Here is a 16778-nt window from a genome sequence, read left to right on the forward strand (position 1 = left end):
CTACAGGAGGCCCCCGCCCCCCGCGCGTCGCCGGCCCCGCCCCCCGGGGCATCCCCCAGGCGCATCTCGCCCAGGCGCAAGATGGCGTCGAGGGGCGGCGTGACGTCGCCCGCGGCGGGGCGTGACGTCGGCGGTGACGTCGTCGGGCAGGCGCAGGCAGCTCCAGCTGTCCCGCTGGGCCCGGCGCGTGCGGGCGATGGCCGAGAGCGCCTCCGGGCGGGGGGGGCGGGGGGGGCAGGGCCGGGGGCGCCCCCAGCAGCACCCCCAGGCACTGCCCCGCCCCCTCCGCCGTCACCCCCAGGTTGTACCCGCCCTAAACACACACCCCCCCCCCCCCCCGCGTTAGACACGCCCACACACCCCCCCAGGGACCCCCAATCCCCCCATTGGGACCCCCCCCACCCCCCCCATGACCCCCAAATCCCCCCATTGGGACCCCCCCCCCAATGACCCCCAAAATCCCCCCATTGGGACCCCCCCCCAAACACCCTCCCCAGGGACCCCCAAATCCCCCCATTGGGACCCCCCCCAATGACCCCAAATCCCCCCCATTGGGACCCCCCCCCCCAAACACCCCCCCCAGAGCCCCCCAACCCCCTATGAGAACCATGACCCCCCCCAGCAGACCCCCAATCCCCAAATAAGGTGACCCCCCCCCATAGACACCCCCCCCCCCCCATGGGGACCCCAATACCAAACTCCCCCCCCCCAAAGAGGGACCCCAATCCCCCCCCCCGGGACCCCCAAATTCCCCCCCCCCCCGCGGTGGGGGTCTCACCTCCAGCACCAGCACGAGGCGCCCCCCCGCCAACCCCCCCAGCAGGTGGGTCATGAGGCCGAAGGTGGGGGGGGACACCAGACACCCCCCCAGGGGGGTCCCCCCGCCCGCGTCGAACCCCGCCGACACCAGTACCAGCTGTGGGGCAAACTGGGAAGGGGGGAGGAGGGGGGCACAGGCGTTGAGGGGGGGGGGGGACACCACAGTGACACCCCCTCCCCCCAACCCGAAACCCCCAAATCCCAAAAAAATGGGGATTGGGGGGGGGGAACCAAAGGGGAATTGGGGTTCCCGGGGGGGGTGGGGGGGACTGAAGGGGGGGGGGGGGCATTTAGGGTGTCTGAGGGGGAATTGGGGATCCTGGGGGGGGGGAATTTGGGGTGGGGGTGGGGGATTTGGGGTGCTGGGGGGGGATTTGGGGGTGTCCAGGGTAAAAATTTGGGGGGGGGGGGGCAGGGTGGTGTTAGTGGGTGTTGGCGGGGGGGGGGGGATTTTGGGGGTGCTCAGGGTGGGTTTGGGGGCGCGGGGGGGGGGATTTGGGGGGGTCTGAGGGGCATTTGGGGGTGGGGTGGGGGAGGATTTGGGGCGGGGGGGGATTTAGTGTGGCATGTGGTGGCTTTGGGGGTGTGTGTGTCCCTCCCCCCCCTCCCCAAAAAGGGATTCCCCCCCCCAAAAGGGATTCCCCCCACCCAAAAGGGATTCCCCCCCCCAAAAAAAGGGATTCCCCCCCCCAAAAAGGGATTCCCCCCCCCAAAAGGGCCCCCCCGACCTGGCAGGCGACGGGCAGCACGAGGCGCGTCATGGCGGCGGCGTAGTCGGGGTCCCCGCGCGGGGCCCCCCCCACCCCACGTTGAGGGTGAAGCCGGCGCCCGCGCCCCTCCCCCGCCGCCGCGGGGACCCCCCCAGCCCCCCCGGGAAGAAGGAGCCGTCGTGGCGGTGGAGGGACACGTACAGCACGCTGCGGGGGGGGAGGGGCACGTCAGCACCCACAAGACCCCCCCCCACAGCCCCAAATACCCCAGACCCCCCCAGCACCCACAAGCCCCCCCCCCCCAGTTCCCCAAATACCCCCAGGGCCCCCCCAGACCCCCCCCGCAGCACACGTACTCCCCCTTTGGATCCCATCTGACCCCCCCCCAGCACCCCAAATACCCCCAGACCCCCCCAGACCACCAAATCCCCCCCCAGCACCCACAAGACCCCCCCCCAGCACCCCCAAATCTCCCCACAGGACCCCCCCCCCAGCACCCCAATCCCCCCCCCAGCACTCACAAAGACCCCCCCCCAGCACCCCAAATCCCCCCCCCACACCCACAACCCCCCCCCCCAGCGCCCCAAATTCCCCCCCAGCACCCATAGGACCCCCCCCAGCCCACAAGACCCCCCCCCAGCTCCCCAAATCTCCCCACAGGACCCACAACCCCCCCCCCCAGCCTCCCCACATTCCCCCCCCGCATCCACAGGACCCCCCCAAATCCCCCCCAGCACCCACAACCCCCCCCCAGCACCCCAACACCCCACCAGCACCCCAAATTCCCCCCCAGCATCCAGCCCACTAAATCCCCCCCAGCACCCCAATCCCCCCAGCACCACAAGACCCCCCCAGCACCCACAACCCCCCCCCAGTGCCCCAAATCCCCCCCAGCACCCCAACCCCCCCGCCAGCACCCCAAATCCCCCCCCCAGCACCCACAAGACCCCCCCCAGCACCCACAACCCCCCCCAGCACCCCAACACCCCCCCAGCACCCCAAATTCCCCCCAGCATCCAGCCCACTAAATCCCCCCGCAGCACCCCCAAATCCCCCCCCAGCACCCACAAGACCCCCCCCCAGCACCCACAACCCCCCCCCAGTGCCCCAAATTCCCCCCCAGCACCCACAGGACCCCCCAAATCCCCCCCCAGCACCCCAACCCCCCCCTAGCACCCCAAATTCCCCCCCAGCATCCACAGGACCCCCCCAAATTCCCCCCCAGCCCCCCCCCGACCTGGGGTCCTCCTCGAAGATGCGCTGGGTGCCCGTTGCCGTGGTGCACGTCCCAGTCCAGGATCAGCACCCTGAAGGGGGGGGGGGGAGGAAAGGGGGGGGTCGGTGGTGAGGGGGGGGTGCCCCTGGGGCTGGGGGTGCCCCTTCCCCCCCCCCGTGCCCCCCCCGTACCTGAGGGCGCCCCCGCCAGGCGCTGCGCGTGCCGCGCCGCCACGCCACGTTGTTTGAAGAGGCAGAAGCCGCCGGCGGCGCCGGGACCCGCGTGGTGCCCGGGGGGCGCACCACCGCCAGCGCGTTCCGCACCTGGGGGGGCACCGACCCATAGCCCCCCACACCCTATAGAGCCCCACAGGGCCCCCCCCCACCCTATAGAGCCCTTATAACACACCACAGAGCCCCCCCCCACCCTATAGAGCCCCACAGGGCCCCCCAATACTCTATAGAGCCCCACAGGGACCCCCCACACCCCATAGAGCCCCACAGGGCCCCCCCCCATACCCTATAGAGCCCTATAACACACCACAGAGGCCCCCCCCCCCCCAGACCCCCCACACCCTATAGAGCACCACAGGGCCCCCACACACCCTATAGAGCTCTATAACACACCCCGCCCCCCCCCATACTCTATAAGGCCCCACAGGGCCCCCCACACCCTATAGAGCCCTATAACACACCACAGAGCCCCCCCCAGCCTATAGAGCCCCACAGGACCCCCCACACACCCTATAGAGCACCACAGGCCCCCCCCCCACCCTATAGAGCCCCACAGGGCCCCCCCCATACACTATAGAGCTCTATAACACACCCCGGCCCCCCCCATACTCTATAAGGCCCCACAGGCCCCCCACACCCTATAGAGCCCCCCCATACTCTATAGAGCCCCACAGGGCCCCCCCACCCTATAGAGCCCCACAGGCCCCCCCATACTCTATAGAGCCCCACAGGCCCCCCCCCACCCCTATAGAGTCCCACAGGGCCCCCCCATACTCTATAGAGCCCCACAGGGACCCCCCCACCCTATAGAGCCCCACAGGACCCCCCCCACCCTATAGAGCCCTATAACACACCACAGACCCCCCCCATACCCTATAGAGCCCTATAACACACCACAGAGGCCCCCCCGCCCCTAGAGCCCCACAGAGCCCCCAATACTCTATAGAGCCCCACAGGCCCCCCCCCACCCTATAGAGCCCCACAGGCCCCCCCAATACTCTATAGAGCCCCACAGGGCCCCCCCCCACCCTATAGAGCCCCACAGGCCCCCCCATACTCTATAGAGCCCCACAGGCCCCCCCCCCACCCTATAGAGCCCCACAGGCCCCCCCAATACTCCTATAGAGCCCACAGGGCCCCCCCCCATACCCTATAGAGCTCTATAACACACCACAGAGGCCCCCCCCCCTAGAGCCCACAGAGCCCCCCCATACTCAATAGAGCCCCACCAGGCCCCCCCCCACCCTATAGAGCCCCACAGGCCCCCTCCATACTCTATAGACCCCGCAGGGACCCCCCTTCCCTATAGAGCCCCACAGGGCCCCCCCAATACTCTATAGAGCCCCACAGGGACCCCCCACACCCTATAGAGCCCCACAGGACCCCCCCACACACCCTATAGAGCACCACAGGCCCCCCCATACTCTATAGAGCCCACAGGGCCCCCCCCCACCCTATAGAGCCCCACAGGGCCCCCCCCATACCCTATACAGCTCTATAACACACCACAAAGCCCCCCCCCCCATAGAGCCCCACAGAGCCCCCCATACTCTATAGAGCCCCACAGGCCCCCCCCCATAGAGCCCCACAGAGCCCCCCCATACTCTATAGAGTCCCACAGGGCCCCCCCATACTCTATAGAGCCCCCCCAGCCCCCCCTGCATCCTACAGAGCCCCCCCATACCCTATAGAGCCCCACAGAGCCCACTCCCCCCCTATAGAGCCCCCCAGGCCCCCCCTGTACCCTATAGTGTCCTACAACACCCCACAGATCCCCCCTCAGACCCTATAGAGCCCCCCAGGCCCCCCCCTGCACCCTACAGAGCCCCCCATACCCTACAGAGCCCCATACCACCCACAGCGCCCACACACCCTGTAGAGCCCCCCAGACCCTATAGAGCCCCATAACACACCGCAGAGCCCCCCATACCCTATAGAGCCCTATAACACCCCATAGAGCTTCCCTGCACCCTATAGAACCCCACAAAGCCCCCCGATACCCTATACAGCTCCATAGAGCCCTATGGGGCCCCATAGAGGCCCCCCCATACCCTATAGAGCCCTACAGGGCCCCACAGAGACCCCTGCCCCGTAGAGTCCCCCCATAACACCCCATAAAGCACCCCCATAACACCCCATAGAGCCCCCTTGTACCCTATAGAACCCCACAACACCCCCCAGAGCCCATTACACCCCACAGAGAACCCCATACCCTATAGAACCCTACGGGGCTCCACGGAACCTCCCCCCACCCCATAGTGACACCCCACCCCCCACATACCCTATAGAGCCCCCATAGAGCCGTACAGGGCCCCACAGTGTCCCCCCACCCTGTATGGCCCCCCATAATGCCCCATAAACCCCCACGACACCCCATAGGGGCCCCGTAACACCCCTCAGAGCCCCATAATGCCCCATAAAGCCCCATGACACCCCACAGGACCCCTTGACACCCCCTAAGATGCCACTAACGCCCACAGGACCCCCCCATAACGCCCCGAAAACCCCCATAACACCCCACAGAGGCCCACGCCACCCCATAGGAACCCCATAATGTTCCGTAAACCCCCCAACTCCCCCTAGTGACCCCATAGAGCCCCCCGTAACGCCCCACAAGACCCCCTAGGACCCCCAGGCTGCCCCCCAGGGTCCCCGCGGCGTCCCCCCCCCGGCCCCACCTGGCCGGCCAGGACAGCGGTGACGGCGGCGCAGGCGGTGCCGGCCGCCAGCCGGGCGCACTCGTAGGAGCGGGGGCAGAGGAAGACGGAGTTGTAGCGCTGGGCCGCCCCCCGCAGCTCCCCGGGGCCGCAGCCCCGCCGTCCCCGCCAGCGCCGCCACGTGCGCCCCCCTGCCGGCACCCGGCCCTTAGCGACACCCCACCCCGCCCAGGGCCATAGGGACACCCCCCCCCCCCCCCGAATCCCACCCCGGGGGGGACACAGGCGTCCAGGGTGCCCCCCGCTCCATGGCACCCGTAGGTGTCCCCCCCATAGAGCCCACGCAGAGCCCCTCCACGGGACCCCACACACCCCCCCGACCCTATAGGACCCAAACATCCTCCCCCCCCACCAGGACCCAAATGCCTCTCCAACCCCACAGACCCCACATATGTCCCCCCCCTGTGGGACACCTATGTCATCCCCACTCCATAGGACCCACACATCCCCCCCCCATGGTCCCCCCCCCCCCCCCCCCGACCCCATAGGATCCACACATCCCCCCCAAATGGGACCCCCATGTCATTCCCACCCCATAGGACCCACACACACCCCCCCATGGGGCCCACGCAACCCCCCCCCCCCGACCCCATAGGATCCACACATCCCCCCAAATGGGACCCCCATGTCATTCCCACCCCATAGGACCCACACATCCCCCCCCAATGGGACCCATATGTCCCCTCGCCCCATAGAACCCACACAGACCACCCAGTGTGGGACCCACGTGTCCCCTCAACCCCACAGACCCCACATATATCCCCCCACCATGGGACCCCCATGTCATCCCCACCCCATTGGACCCACACATCCCTCCCCAGATGGGAACCCCACATCGTCTCCACCCCATAGGCCCCACACAGAACCCCCCCCCTCTTCGCCCCACTCACGTGTGGCACGCGCGCAGCTGGGCACGGCGGGCAGGCCGGGCGGGCAGGCGCAGGCAGCGCTGCGCCAACCCCAGTTCCTTCAGCCGCTCCACGATGCGCGACACCCGCTGCGGCGCCTCGGGGTGCTGGCTGCGCCCGGGCGCCTCAGTCCCGCGTGTCCCCACCACCACCACCCCCCTCCCGTTGAGGATCCCCACCCTCAGGGGACCCCCTAACCCCATTATTTTGGGGACTAAGGTACCCCCAACCCCTTCCAAGAGGGACCCAGGCAGGTGGGTGCCCCCCACTCTCAAGGGACCCCCGACCCTTGGGGACCCTCAAACCCCACATTCTGTGGGCCAAAGCACCCCCCACCCCTTCCAGCAGGGACCCAGCAGGGAATGTGGGTGCCCCCTCACCCCCTCAGCCCCCGGCTGACCTGTCCCAGGGGTTGCAGTGCTCTTCCATCCTCTCATCGTACAACAGCCCCGTGCGGGCGGCGGGATGGGGCCATGGCCGCAGCTCCTCCTGCTCCTCCTCCTCCTCCTCCTCCTCCTGCTCTGGAGGCGCCTCAGCATTTTCCAGGTCCTCTAAATTCTCTTCATCTTCCTCTTCCTCCTCTTCTACCTCCGGCTCTGCGAAGGGGCAGCTTCAGGAGAGCGTTCCCAATGCCCCAGGGTAGGAAGAAAGATGGCGGCCGCCTCTTTTGGGGGGCTCCTCGCCATGTTTAGAGGAGGTTTAGGGGGTCCCTGAGGCGGAGGTCCCTGAAGGTCCCCCCCAAAAGCGCGGGAGCTCCCACTGAGGAGAACCAAGATGGCGGCCAAACTGCATAGCAACCAAGATGGCCGCCCTAGCAACCAAGATGGCCACCATAGCAACCAAGATGGCCGCCCTAGCAACCCAGCCGGGCACACCTCCCCGCCCACAAAATGGCTGCCTAGCAACCAAGATGGCTGCCCTAGCAACCAAGATGGCCACCCTAGCAACCAAGATGGCCACCCTAGCAACCAGGCCTAGCGCCTCTCCCAAAGCCTCCCCTCGAGTTTTGGGATGGGGCTCAAAGGGGGGTGTTGTGTCTCCCCCCCGGGATTTTGGGGTGTCAAAGGGCCCTCCCTCCGGGTTTGGGGGGTCCTCCAGGGACTCACCGGCACAGCGCAATCCGCTCCAGTACTTGCGGTGGACAGCAATGGTGCGGGCCACGCTGGCCAGGCCGCTGTGGGGGGGGGAAACGGGGGACGTGGAGAGGGGGGAGCTGAGGGGGATGGGGGGACCCCCAAACTGCCCCCAGCACCTGACACCCCCTGAGAGCCCCCCAAAGCTCCCCTGACCCCCACAAGTCCCATATAACACCTCATACCACCCCCAACCCCTATAGACCCCCCCAAAGGCTTCAGACCCCCCCCAGACCCCCCCAAACACCTCATAACCCCCCTATGCCCCCCCCAACACCTCATACCCCCCCATAATCCCCCCCCAAATCCCCCCCAACACCTCATATCCCCCCTATAGACCCCTATAGCCCCCCCCCCCAGCCCTCATCCGTCCCCTATAGCCTCACCTGGGGGAGGGGGCGATGGGCCCGGGGGGGTCCCCGGGGTCCCCCAGCAGTGTGCGCAAGATGGCGCTCAGGGCCCCCACCTCCGGCCCCCCCTGCAGGAGGGAGAGAGGGGGGGTCAGGGGGAACCTATAGACTCTATACTGCCCTCAGCAGGGGGGGGGGGGGGGGGGGGGGGGAATCCCATGTAGTACCCCCCTCACCCCCCTGGGCAGTGGGAGCCCCTATAGCACTCCTTAACCCCCCCAAAACACCCCCTATGGCACCTCTTGACCCCCCCAAATCACCCCTTAATCCCACCAAATCACCCCCTATAGCACCTCCTATACCGCCCCCCCCCATAGCATCCCCTATAGAATTCCCTGTAGAGTCCTTTACAGCACCCGCCAGAGCATCCAACCCCCCCCCCATCCCCTATAGAACCCTCCCGGGACAGCACTTAAAGACCCCCACACACCCCTATACGGTTCCTATACTGCCCTGGGGGAACCTATACAGCCCCATATGGCCCCTATATCTTCCCCCAAACGCTCCTCGCACACCCCCTACTGTCTCCCCAACCCCCGTAGGAACGCTATAGGTGGCATAGACAGCCCCTATAGCGCCTGCAGATGCTGCGCATGCCCCTATAGCCCCCCCCTCCCCGCCCCAGTGCCCCCTATAGCCCCTATAGGGTCCTACCTCGAGGGCGAGGAGCAGGCGCCCCCCCGCCAGCGCCGACAAAAGGTGGGTCATGAGGGCGAAGCCGTCGGGGGAGACCCCCATACGTCCCTGGGGGGTAACGTATAGCATTATATTGCCCACAGAAACCCTATATAAAGCACCCTCCAAAATCCCCTATAGCTCTTATTTAACGTATAGTGCCGTGCAACACTCCAGAGAGGACCCCCATGGGCTCCGTACAGCCCCCCCCCCCCCCCCAAAAAAGCCTATAAGTGCCCTATACCACCCCAACCCAGCGCATACAGCCCCCTATAGCATCCATACGTCCCCTATACCACCCCCGAACCCACATATACGTTCCCCATATGAGCACACCGAGGTAGCGGCAGACCCTGCGCCCCCAAAGTGGGGGTCCATATGGCCTTTAACCCCCCCCCCCCCCACCCCCCTACAACCTCCCCCCACCCTATACAGATCTATACGTCCCCATACGTGCCTATAGGTTCCTATAGGTCCCCCCCATACCTCCGGGCCCCCCCGGGCGGCGTCGAAGCCGGCGGCGACCAGGACGAGCTGCGGCTGGAACTGCCGACGACGTATGGCCGCTCTGGGACCCCCCCGGCACCCCCAAGCCCCCCCTCAGGGACCCCCAAATCCCCCCCAAACCCCCCCAAAACCCCCTCAGGGACCCCCATAACCCCCCCAAAATCCCCTCAGGGACCCCCAAATCTCCCCCAAAACCCCCTCAGGGACCCCCAAATTCCCCCAGGGACCCCCGAAAGCCCCCCTAGGACCCCCCAAAGCCCCCTCAGGGACCCCCAAATCCCCCTCAAAACCCACTCAGGGACCCCCAAATTCCCCCCGGGACCCCCCAAAACCCCTCAGGGACCCCCAAATCCCCCCCAATCCCCCCCAAAATCCCCCTGGCACCCCCCAAAAAAAACCAAAACCCCCCTCAGGGACCCCCAAATTCCCCCCGGGACCCCCCAAAGCCCCCCTGGGACCCCCCAAAACCCCCTCAGGGACCCCCAAATCCCCCTCAAAACCCACTCAGGGACCCCCAAATTCCCCCCGGGACCCCCAAATCCCCCCTGGGACCCCCAAAGCCCCCCCAAAACCCCCCAAAGCCCCCTCAGGGACCCCCAAATCCCCCTCAAAGCCCACTCAGGGACCCCCAAATTCCCCCCGGGACCCCCAAATCCCCCCCAGAACCCCCCAAAGCCCCCCTGGGACCCCCCAAAGCCCCCTCAGGGACCCCCAAATCCCCCCCAAAACCCCCCAAAGCCCCCTGGCACCCCCCAAAAAAAACCAAACCCCCCTCAGGGACCCCCAAATTCCCCCCGGGACCCCCCAAAGCCCCCCTGGGACCCCCCAAAGCCCCCTCAGGGACCCCCCAAAGCCCCCTGGCACCCCCCAAAAAAAACCAAACCCCCCCTGAGGGACCCCCAAATTCCCCCCGGGACCCCCCAAAGCCCCCCGGGACCCCCCAAAGCCCCCTCAGTGACCCCAAAATCCCCTCAGGGACACCCAAATCCCCCCTCAAAAAAACCCCAAAACCCCCCGGGACCCCCCAAATCCCCTCAGGGACCCCCCAAATCCCCCCCCCCCTCCTCCCCCCGGGACCCCCCACCTCGAAGGCGATGGGCAGCAGGAGGTGGAAGAAGGCAGCGGCGTAGTCGCCGTCCGTCATGCCGGGCTATAGGGGAGGGGGGTGTCACGTCAGACCCTATAGAGACCCCCTATAGACCCCACCCCCACCCCCCGGACCCTATAGAGGTCCCTACAGCCCCCGGAAAGGCCCTATAGGTTCCTAAAAACACCTATAGGACAGAGCTTATAGCTCCCGCCACACCTGCGGGGGGAAATACACCCCACCCCCCATATCCAAATATATACGTACATCCCCTATAGCACCCCTTATAGCTGCTATAGTACCCTATATATCCCCCCCAATACCCCACACAGTGCCTCTAATGATACATACATAGTCTATAATGCCGCATACGTCCTCCATAATACCCCACACAGCCCTTATGACCCATAGATCCCTTATAACGCCTCATATACCCCCTATAATGCCCTATACGTTGCCTATAATGCCCCATATAATTCCTATAATGTTCTATATATCCCCTATAATACCCCACAGTGTCCATAGCAATCTATGCATCCTCTATAACGCTCCCCATAGTGCCTATAATGCCCCATACATCGCCTATAACACCCCATACGTCTCCTATAATACCCCATACGTCCCCTATAATACCCCATACGTCCCCTATAATGCCCTATATAGCTCCTATAATGCCCCATTTAACCCCCGTAACGCCCCATACAGCCTCTATAACATCCAACAGCAGGCACGTGCACCCTATATGGCCCCATAGGAACACTACGTACCCCCATAATACGCACTGTGACTCGCTACACACCTATAGCGCCCCGTAAAGGCCCCTATAGGCCCTCCACAGCCCCTATAGAGGTCCCTACAGCCCTGGGAAGGGCCCTATAGCTTCCAAAAAGCACCTATAGAGCAGACCCTATAGCTCTGGGCATACCTGTGGGGGCAAAATACGCCCCCCCAATATCCAAACAAATCCATACGTCCTCTATAGTGTCTTATATAGCCCCTATAATGTCTTATATATCTGCTATAACGTTCCCTATATGCCCCATAACACTGCTTATAACTCCTATAACGCCCTGACAATGCTCTATGTGTTCCCTATAACGCCCTATATAGCACCTACAGTCCATACATCTCTTATAAAGCCCCGTATAGTCCCTATAATGACCTATACAAGCACCATAACACCCTATACATCCCCTATAGTGCCCCCTAAATCGCCTATAACTCCTCATCAGCCCCTATAACGCCCCATAAACTGCCTAAAATTTCCTATACAGCCTCTACAATGCCCCGTACATCCCCTGTAACGCCCTATACATCCCCCACGATGGCCCATATAGCCCCTATAACGCCCCGTATAGCCCCTATAGCGCCCTGTATAGCCCCTATAGCGCCCTGTATAGCCCCTATAGCACGCCACGCCATACATGCGCCCCCTATGTGGCCCCATAGGACCCCCGTATACCCCCATAATACGCAATGGGGGGGTCCACCCCCCCTCCCAGCGCCCCATACAGTGCCCTATAGCCCCTATAGGGTCCCCTATAGGGTCCCCTATAGGGGCCGCACCTCGTCCCAGCGCAGGTCGACGGTGAAGCCCTCGCCCCGGCCGGTGCCGGCGGTGGCGGGGGGGTCCTCACCCCGGTGCACCCCGAAACACAGCACGCTGCGGGGAGGGGGGGGGGTTAGGGGGGCTCCCAGTATAGCCCAGTATGCCCCAGTGCCCCCCACTACAGCCCAGCATGCCCCAGCGCTCCCCCCACCCAGTGCCTCCCAGTATCCCCCGGTAACTCCCAGGATATCCCGCTGCCCCCCCCCCCCCCCAGCGCCCTCCCCAGTGCCTCCCAGTATCCACCAGTGCCCCCCCCAGTGCCTCCCAGTATATCCCAGTGCCCTCCTCAGTGCCTCCCAGTATATCCCAGTGCCCTCCTCAGTGCCTCCCAGTATAACACAGCATCACCCAGTACCGGCCCAGTGCCCCCCAGTATATCCCAGTGCCCCCCAGTATATCCCAAAGCCCCACAGTGTCCCCCAACATATCCCAGTGCCCCCCAGTACCTCCCAGTATGTCCCAGTGCCTCCCAGTACCCCTCAGAGCCCCCTCAGTGCCTCCCAATACCCATCAGTGCCTCCCACCACATTTCAGTGTCCCCCAGTACCCCCCAATATATCCCAGTATCACCCAGTGCCTCCCACTACATCCCAGTGTCCCCCCCTAGTGCCTCCCAGTATATCCCACTGTCCCCCAGTGCCCTCCCAGTATAACACACCATCCCCCAGTACCTGCCCAATGCCCCCCAGTATATCCCAGAGCTCCCCAGTAACCCCTCAGTGGCCCCTAATGTATCCCAGTGCCCCCCAGTATGTCCTAGTGCCTCCCAGTACCCCTCAGAGCCCCCCCAGTGCCTCCCAGTATATCCCAGAGTCCACCAGTACCCCCCCGTGCCTCCCAGCATCCCCCAGTGCCCCCCCCCAGTGCCCACCAGTACCCCACCCCCGTGCCTTCCAGCATCCCCCAGTGCCTCCCAGTATACCCCAGCGTCCCCCAGCGCCTCCCAGTACATCCCAGTACATCCCAGTTCCCACCTGGGGTCCTCCTGGAAGAGGCGGGGGATGGCCCGGCCGGGCTGGGCGCACCAGTCCACGATGAGGATGCTGGGGGGGGGGGAGGGGGGGGCAACCAGGGCTGTACCCCCCCCCAACACCCCCAAAAAGGGACCCGGGGGTCTGGCGACCCCCAAATCCCCCCAAATTCTCCCCAAAAAGGGACCCAGAGCTGTGGGGACCCTCCCAAAAAGAGACATGGGTGTGTGGGGGGACCCCCAAACTGCCCCCAACCCCCCCCCCAAAAAAAGGGACGCGGGTGTGTGTGGGACCCCCAAATCCCCCCCCCAAAAAGAGACACAGGTGTGGGGGGACCCCCAAAACTCCCCAAACTCCCCCCAAAAGGGACACAGGTGTACAGGGATCCCCCAAACCCCCCAAACTCCCCCCAAAAAGGGACCCAGAGATCTGGGGACCCCCCCCAAAAAGGGACGCGGGTGTGGAGGGACCCCCAAATGCCCCCCAAAAAGGGACAAAGGGGTCTGAGGACCCCCAAATCCCCCCCAAAAAGGGACACGGGTGTGGAGGGACCCCCAAACTGCCCCCAACCCCCCCCCAAAAAGGGACCCAGGCATCCAGGGACCCCCAAATCCGCCCCAAAAAGGGATCCGGGTGTGGGGGGGACCCCCAAATCCCCCCCCAAAAAGGGACAAAGGGGTCTGAGGACCCCCAAATCCCCCCAAAAGGGACCCGGGTGTAGGGGGACCCCCAAATCCCCCCTCAAAAAGGGACAAAGGGGTCTGAGGACCCCCAAATCCCCCCCAAAAGGGACCCGGGTGTGGGGGGGACCCCCAAATCCCCCCCCCAAAAAGGGACAAAGGGGTCTGAGGACCCCCAAATCCCCCCCAAAAAGGGACACGGGTGTGGAGGGACCCCCAAACTGCCCCCAACCCCCCCCCAAAAAGGGACCCAGGCATCCAGGGACCCCCAAATCCGCCCCAAAAAGGGATCCGGGTGTGGGGGGGACCCCCAAATCCCCCCCCAAAAAGGGACAAAGGGGTCTGAGGACCCCCAAATCCCCCCCCAAAAAGGACCTGGGTGTGGGGGGGACCCCCAAATCCCCCCCCCAAAAAGGGACAAAGGGGTCTGAGGACCCCCAAATCCCCCCCAAAAGGGACCCGGGTGTAGGGGGGACCCCCAAATCCCCCCCCAAAAAGGGACAAAGGGGTCTGAGGACCCCCAAATCCCCCCCAAAAGGGACCCGGGTGTAGGGGGACCCCCAAATCCCCCCCCAAAAAGGGACAAAGGGGTCTGAGGACCCCCAAATCCCCCCCCAAAAAGGGACACGGGGCTCTGGGGACCCCCCCCCAAAAGGGAGGTGGGTGTGGGGACTCCCCCAGCCCCCCCCCCGCTCACCGTTGCCCCCCGCGGTGCCGCTGTGCCGCGCGGGCGGCGATGGCCACGGCGTTGAAGGCCCAGTGGCCGCCCGTCTCCTCCGCCTGCGCCTGGCGCCCGGGGGGGCTATAGGGGACACGCACACCCCCAGCGCCCCTATAGCCCCCCTATAGAACCCCCACCCCCACCCCTATAGCTTCTATAGGGGCCCCCAGGGACCCCACGCTACCACGGGGGACCCTCCGGGGCCCCCAGACCGCCTATAGGCGCATCGGGGCACCTATAGCATCCCCAGGGCCCCTATAGCCCCCCTAACACCCACAGGTCTTCTATAGGTACCCCAGAACCCCTATACCACCCCCAGGGCCCCTATAGCCCCCCTAACACCCACAGGTCTTCTATAGGTACCCCAGAACCCCTATACCACCCCCAGGACCCCTATACCACTCTATAGTACCTACACCACCCTATAGCTCCTATATCACCCCTAGAACCCCTATACCACCCCCAGAGCCCCTATACCACCCCCAGGGCTCCTATAGCACCCCCAGGGCCCCTATAGCACCCCCAGGGCCCCTACTACACCCCAAGACCCCTATACCACCCTATAGCCCCTACACCACCCTGAGGAGCCCTACACCATCCCCACAGCCCCTATAGCCCCACAAGGAACCCTATAGCACCCACAGCCCCTCTATACCACCCCTGAGGTTCTCACAGCCCCTATAGCACACCGAAACCCCCCTATAACATCCACAGAACCTCTGCACCACCCCCCCCCCCCCCATAGCCCCCATAAGGCCCACAGAGACCCCCCCAACCTCCCGCCTCCCCGAGAGCGCATATACCCCCCCCTATAGCTATAAAAACACCCCCTATAGAATCCATACCTCGCCCTGCACCATCTTACAACCCATGGAGGGGGAGGGGGGGCTGTTTATATAGGGGCTGAGAGGAGGGGGAGGTGTTGCGGCCCTATAGGTGCCGGGGGAGGGCGCCCACCCCCCCGGGGGTACCTATAGCCCCTATAGGTGGCGGGGAGGGGGGGGCGTACCGCAGCAGCGCCATCCCGTTGCGCAGGTCCCCGCTCAGCACCTGCCCCAGCAGCGCCAGCAGCGCCCCCGCCGCCAGCCGGGCGGCCCCCCCCGCCTGCGGGGGGCACGGGTGTCGGGGGGGGGGGGGGGTGGGGGACACCCCAAAATCCCCCACCCCCACCCCATAACCTAAAGCCCTCCATAGGGGACCCCAACACCCCCCACCCCCCCCTATAGGGGACCGCAATGTCTCCAGGGGAGCCCAAACCCCACATGGGGGGGGGGGGTCAGGTGGCTGGGGGGGACCCCAAACCGCCCCCCCAGGGGGACCCCAACCCCCCCCAGGGGACCCCAAACATCCCATAGGGGATCCCAAACCCCCAGGGGACCCCAAACCCCCCCAGGGGACCCCAAACATCCCATAGGGGACCCCAAACATCCCATAGAGTGGACTCAGGTGGCCGGGGGGGGACCCCAAACATCCCATAGGGGACCCCAACCCCCCCCAGGGGGACCCCAAACATCCCATGGGGGGACCCCAAACCCCCCAGGGGACACCTACCCCCCCCAGGGGACCCCAAACATCCCATAGGGGGACCCCAAACCCCCCAGGGGACACCAACCCCTCCCCAGGGGACCCCAAACATCCCATAGGGGACCCCAAACCCCCCCGAGGGACCCCAAACCCCCATAGAGTGGACTGAGGTGGCTGGGGGGGACCTCAACCCCCCCCCCATGGGGACCCCAACCCCCCAGGGGGACCCCAAACATCCCATAGGGGACCCCAACCCCCCCCAGGGGGACCCCAACCCCCCAGGGGGACCCCAAACATCCCATAGGGGACCCCAACCCCCCCCCAGGGGACCCCACCATCTGGGCGCACTCACCAGGGGGTTTGGGGGGGGCCCCTCGGGGGTCTGCGGCTCCATCTGGGCCAAGAAAGCGGGGCTGGGCACCCCAAAACGGCCCTCAGGGACCCCGACACCACCTGGGGGTCCCCAAGACCCCCCCCAGGGTTCCCCACACCCCCCCCGGGCCCCCCCCCCCCGAAACCCCCTTTGATACCTCCCAACTACCCCCCAGAGCCTCCAGACCTCCCATAGTCCCCCCAAAACCCCCCATAGACACCCCAAAACCTCCCCAGTCCCCCCCAACCCCCCCAAGAACTCCCAACTCTCCCATAGCCCCCCCAAACCCCCCAGAGACCCCCCAAAACCCCCTAAGAGTCCCCCCAAACCTCCCACAACCCCCATCAACCCCCTGTAGACACCCCAAAACCCCCTGTGCGCCCCCCCCAAACCACCCCAGGGAACCCCAAACCCCCCATAGATCCTCCCAAACCCCCCATAGATCCCCCCAAACCTCCCCACAGCCCCCCCAAACCTCCCCTAGC

At 65.5% G+C, this 16778-nt stretch overlaps 1 protein-coding gene across 1 annotated transcript; it reads right to left on the minus strand.

The window, feature by feature from the left end:
• Positions 1-17: 17 nt before the first annotated feature.
• LOC309684674 (histone deacetylase 6-like) lies at positions 18-16423 on the minus strand (the record flags this gene model as incomplete). The annotated part of the gene is given in 20 exon segments (XM_082500539.1): positions 18-313; positions 779-928; positions 1580-1736; positions 2767-2798; positions 2800-2836; positions 2945-3044; positions 3047-3068; positions 5657-5826; positions 6586-6644; positions 7004-7199; positions 7710-7777; positions 8123-8214; positions 8801-8890; positions 9308-9367; positions 10413-10478; positions 11982-12078; positions 12999-13067; positions 14373-14477; positions 15406-15500; positions 16273-16423. Coding segments are annotated over 20 exon segments (2003 nt in total), but the record flags the coding sequence as incomplete, so codon positions are not given.
• Between the last annotated feature and the right edge of the window lie 355 nt (positions 16424-16778).

The sequence above is a fragment of the Vanellus vanellus genome (assembly GCF_965231255.1).
Source record: "Vanellus vanellus genome assembly, contig: HAP1_SCAFFOLD_2169, whole genome shotgun sequence".
Taxonomy (NCBI): domain Eukaryota; kingdom Metazoa; phylum Chordata; class Aves; order Charadriiformes; family Charadriidae; genus Vanellus; species Vanellus vanellus.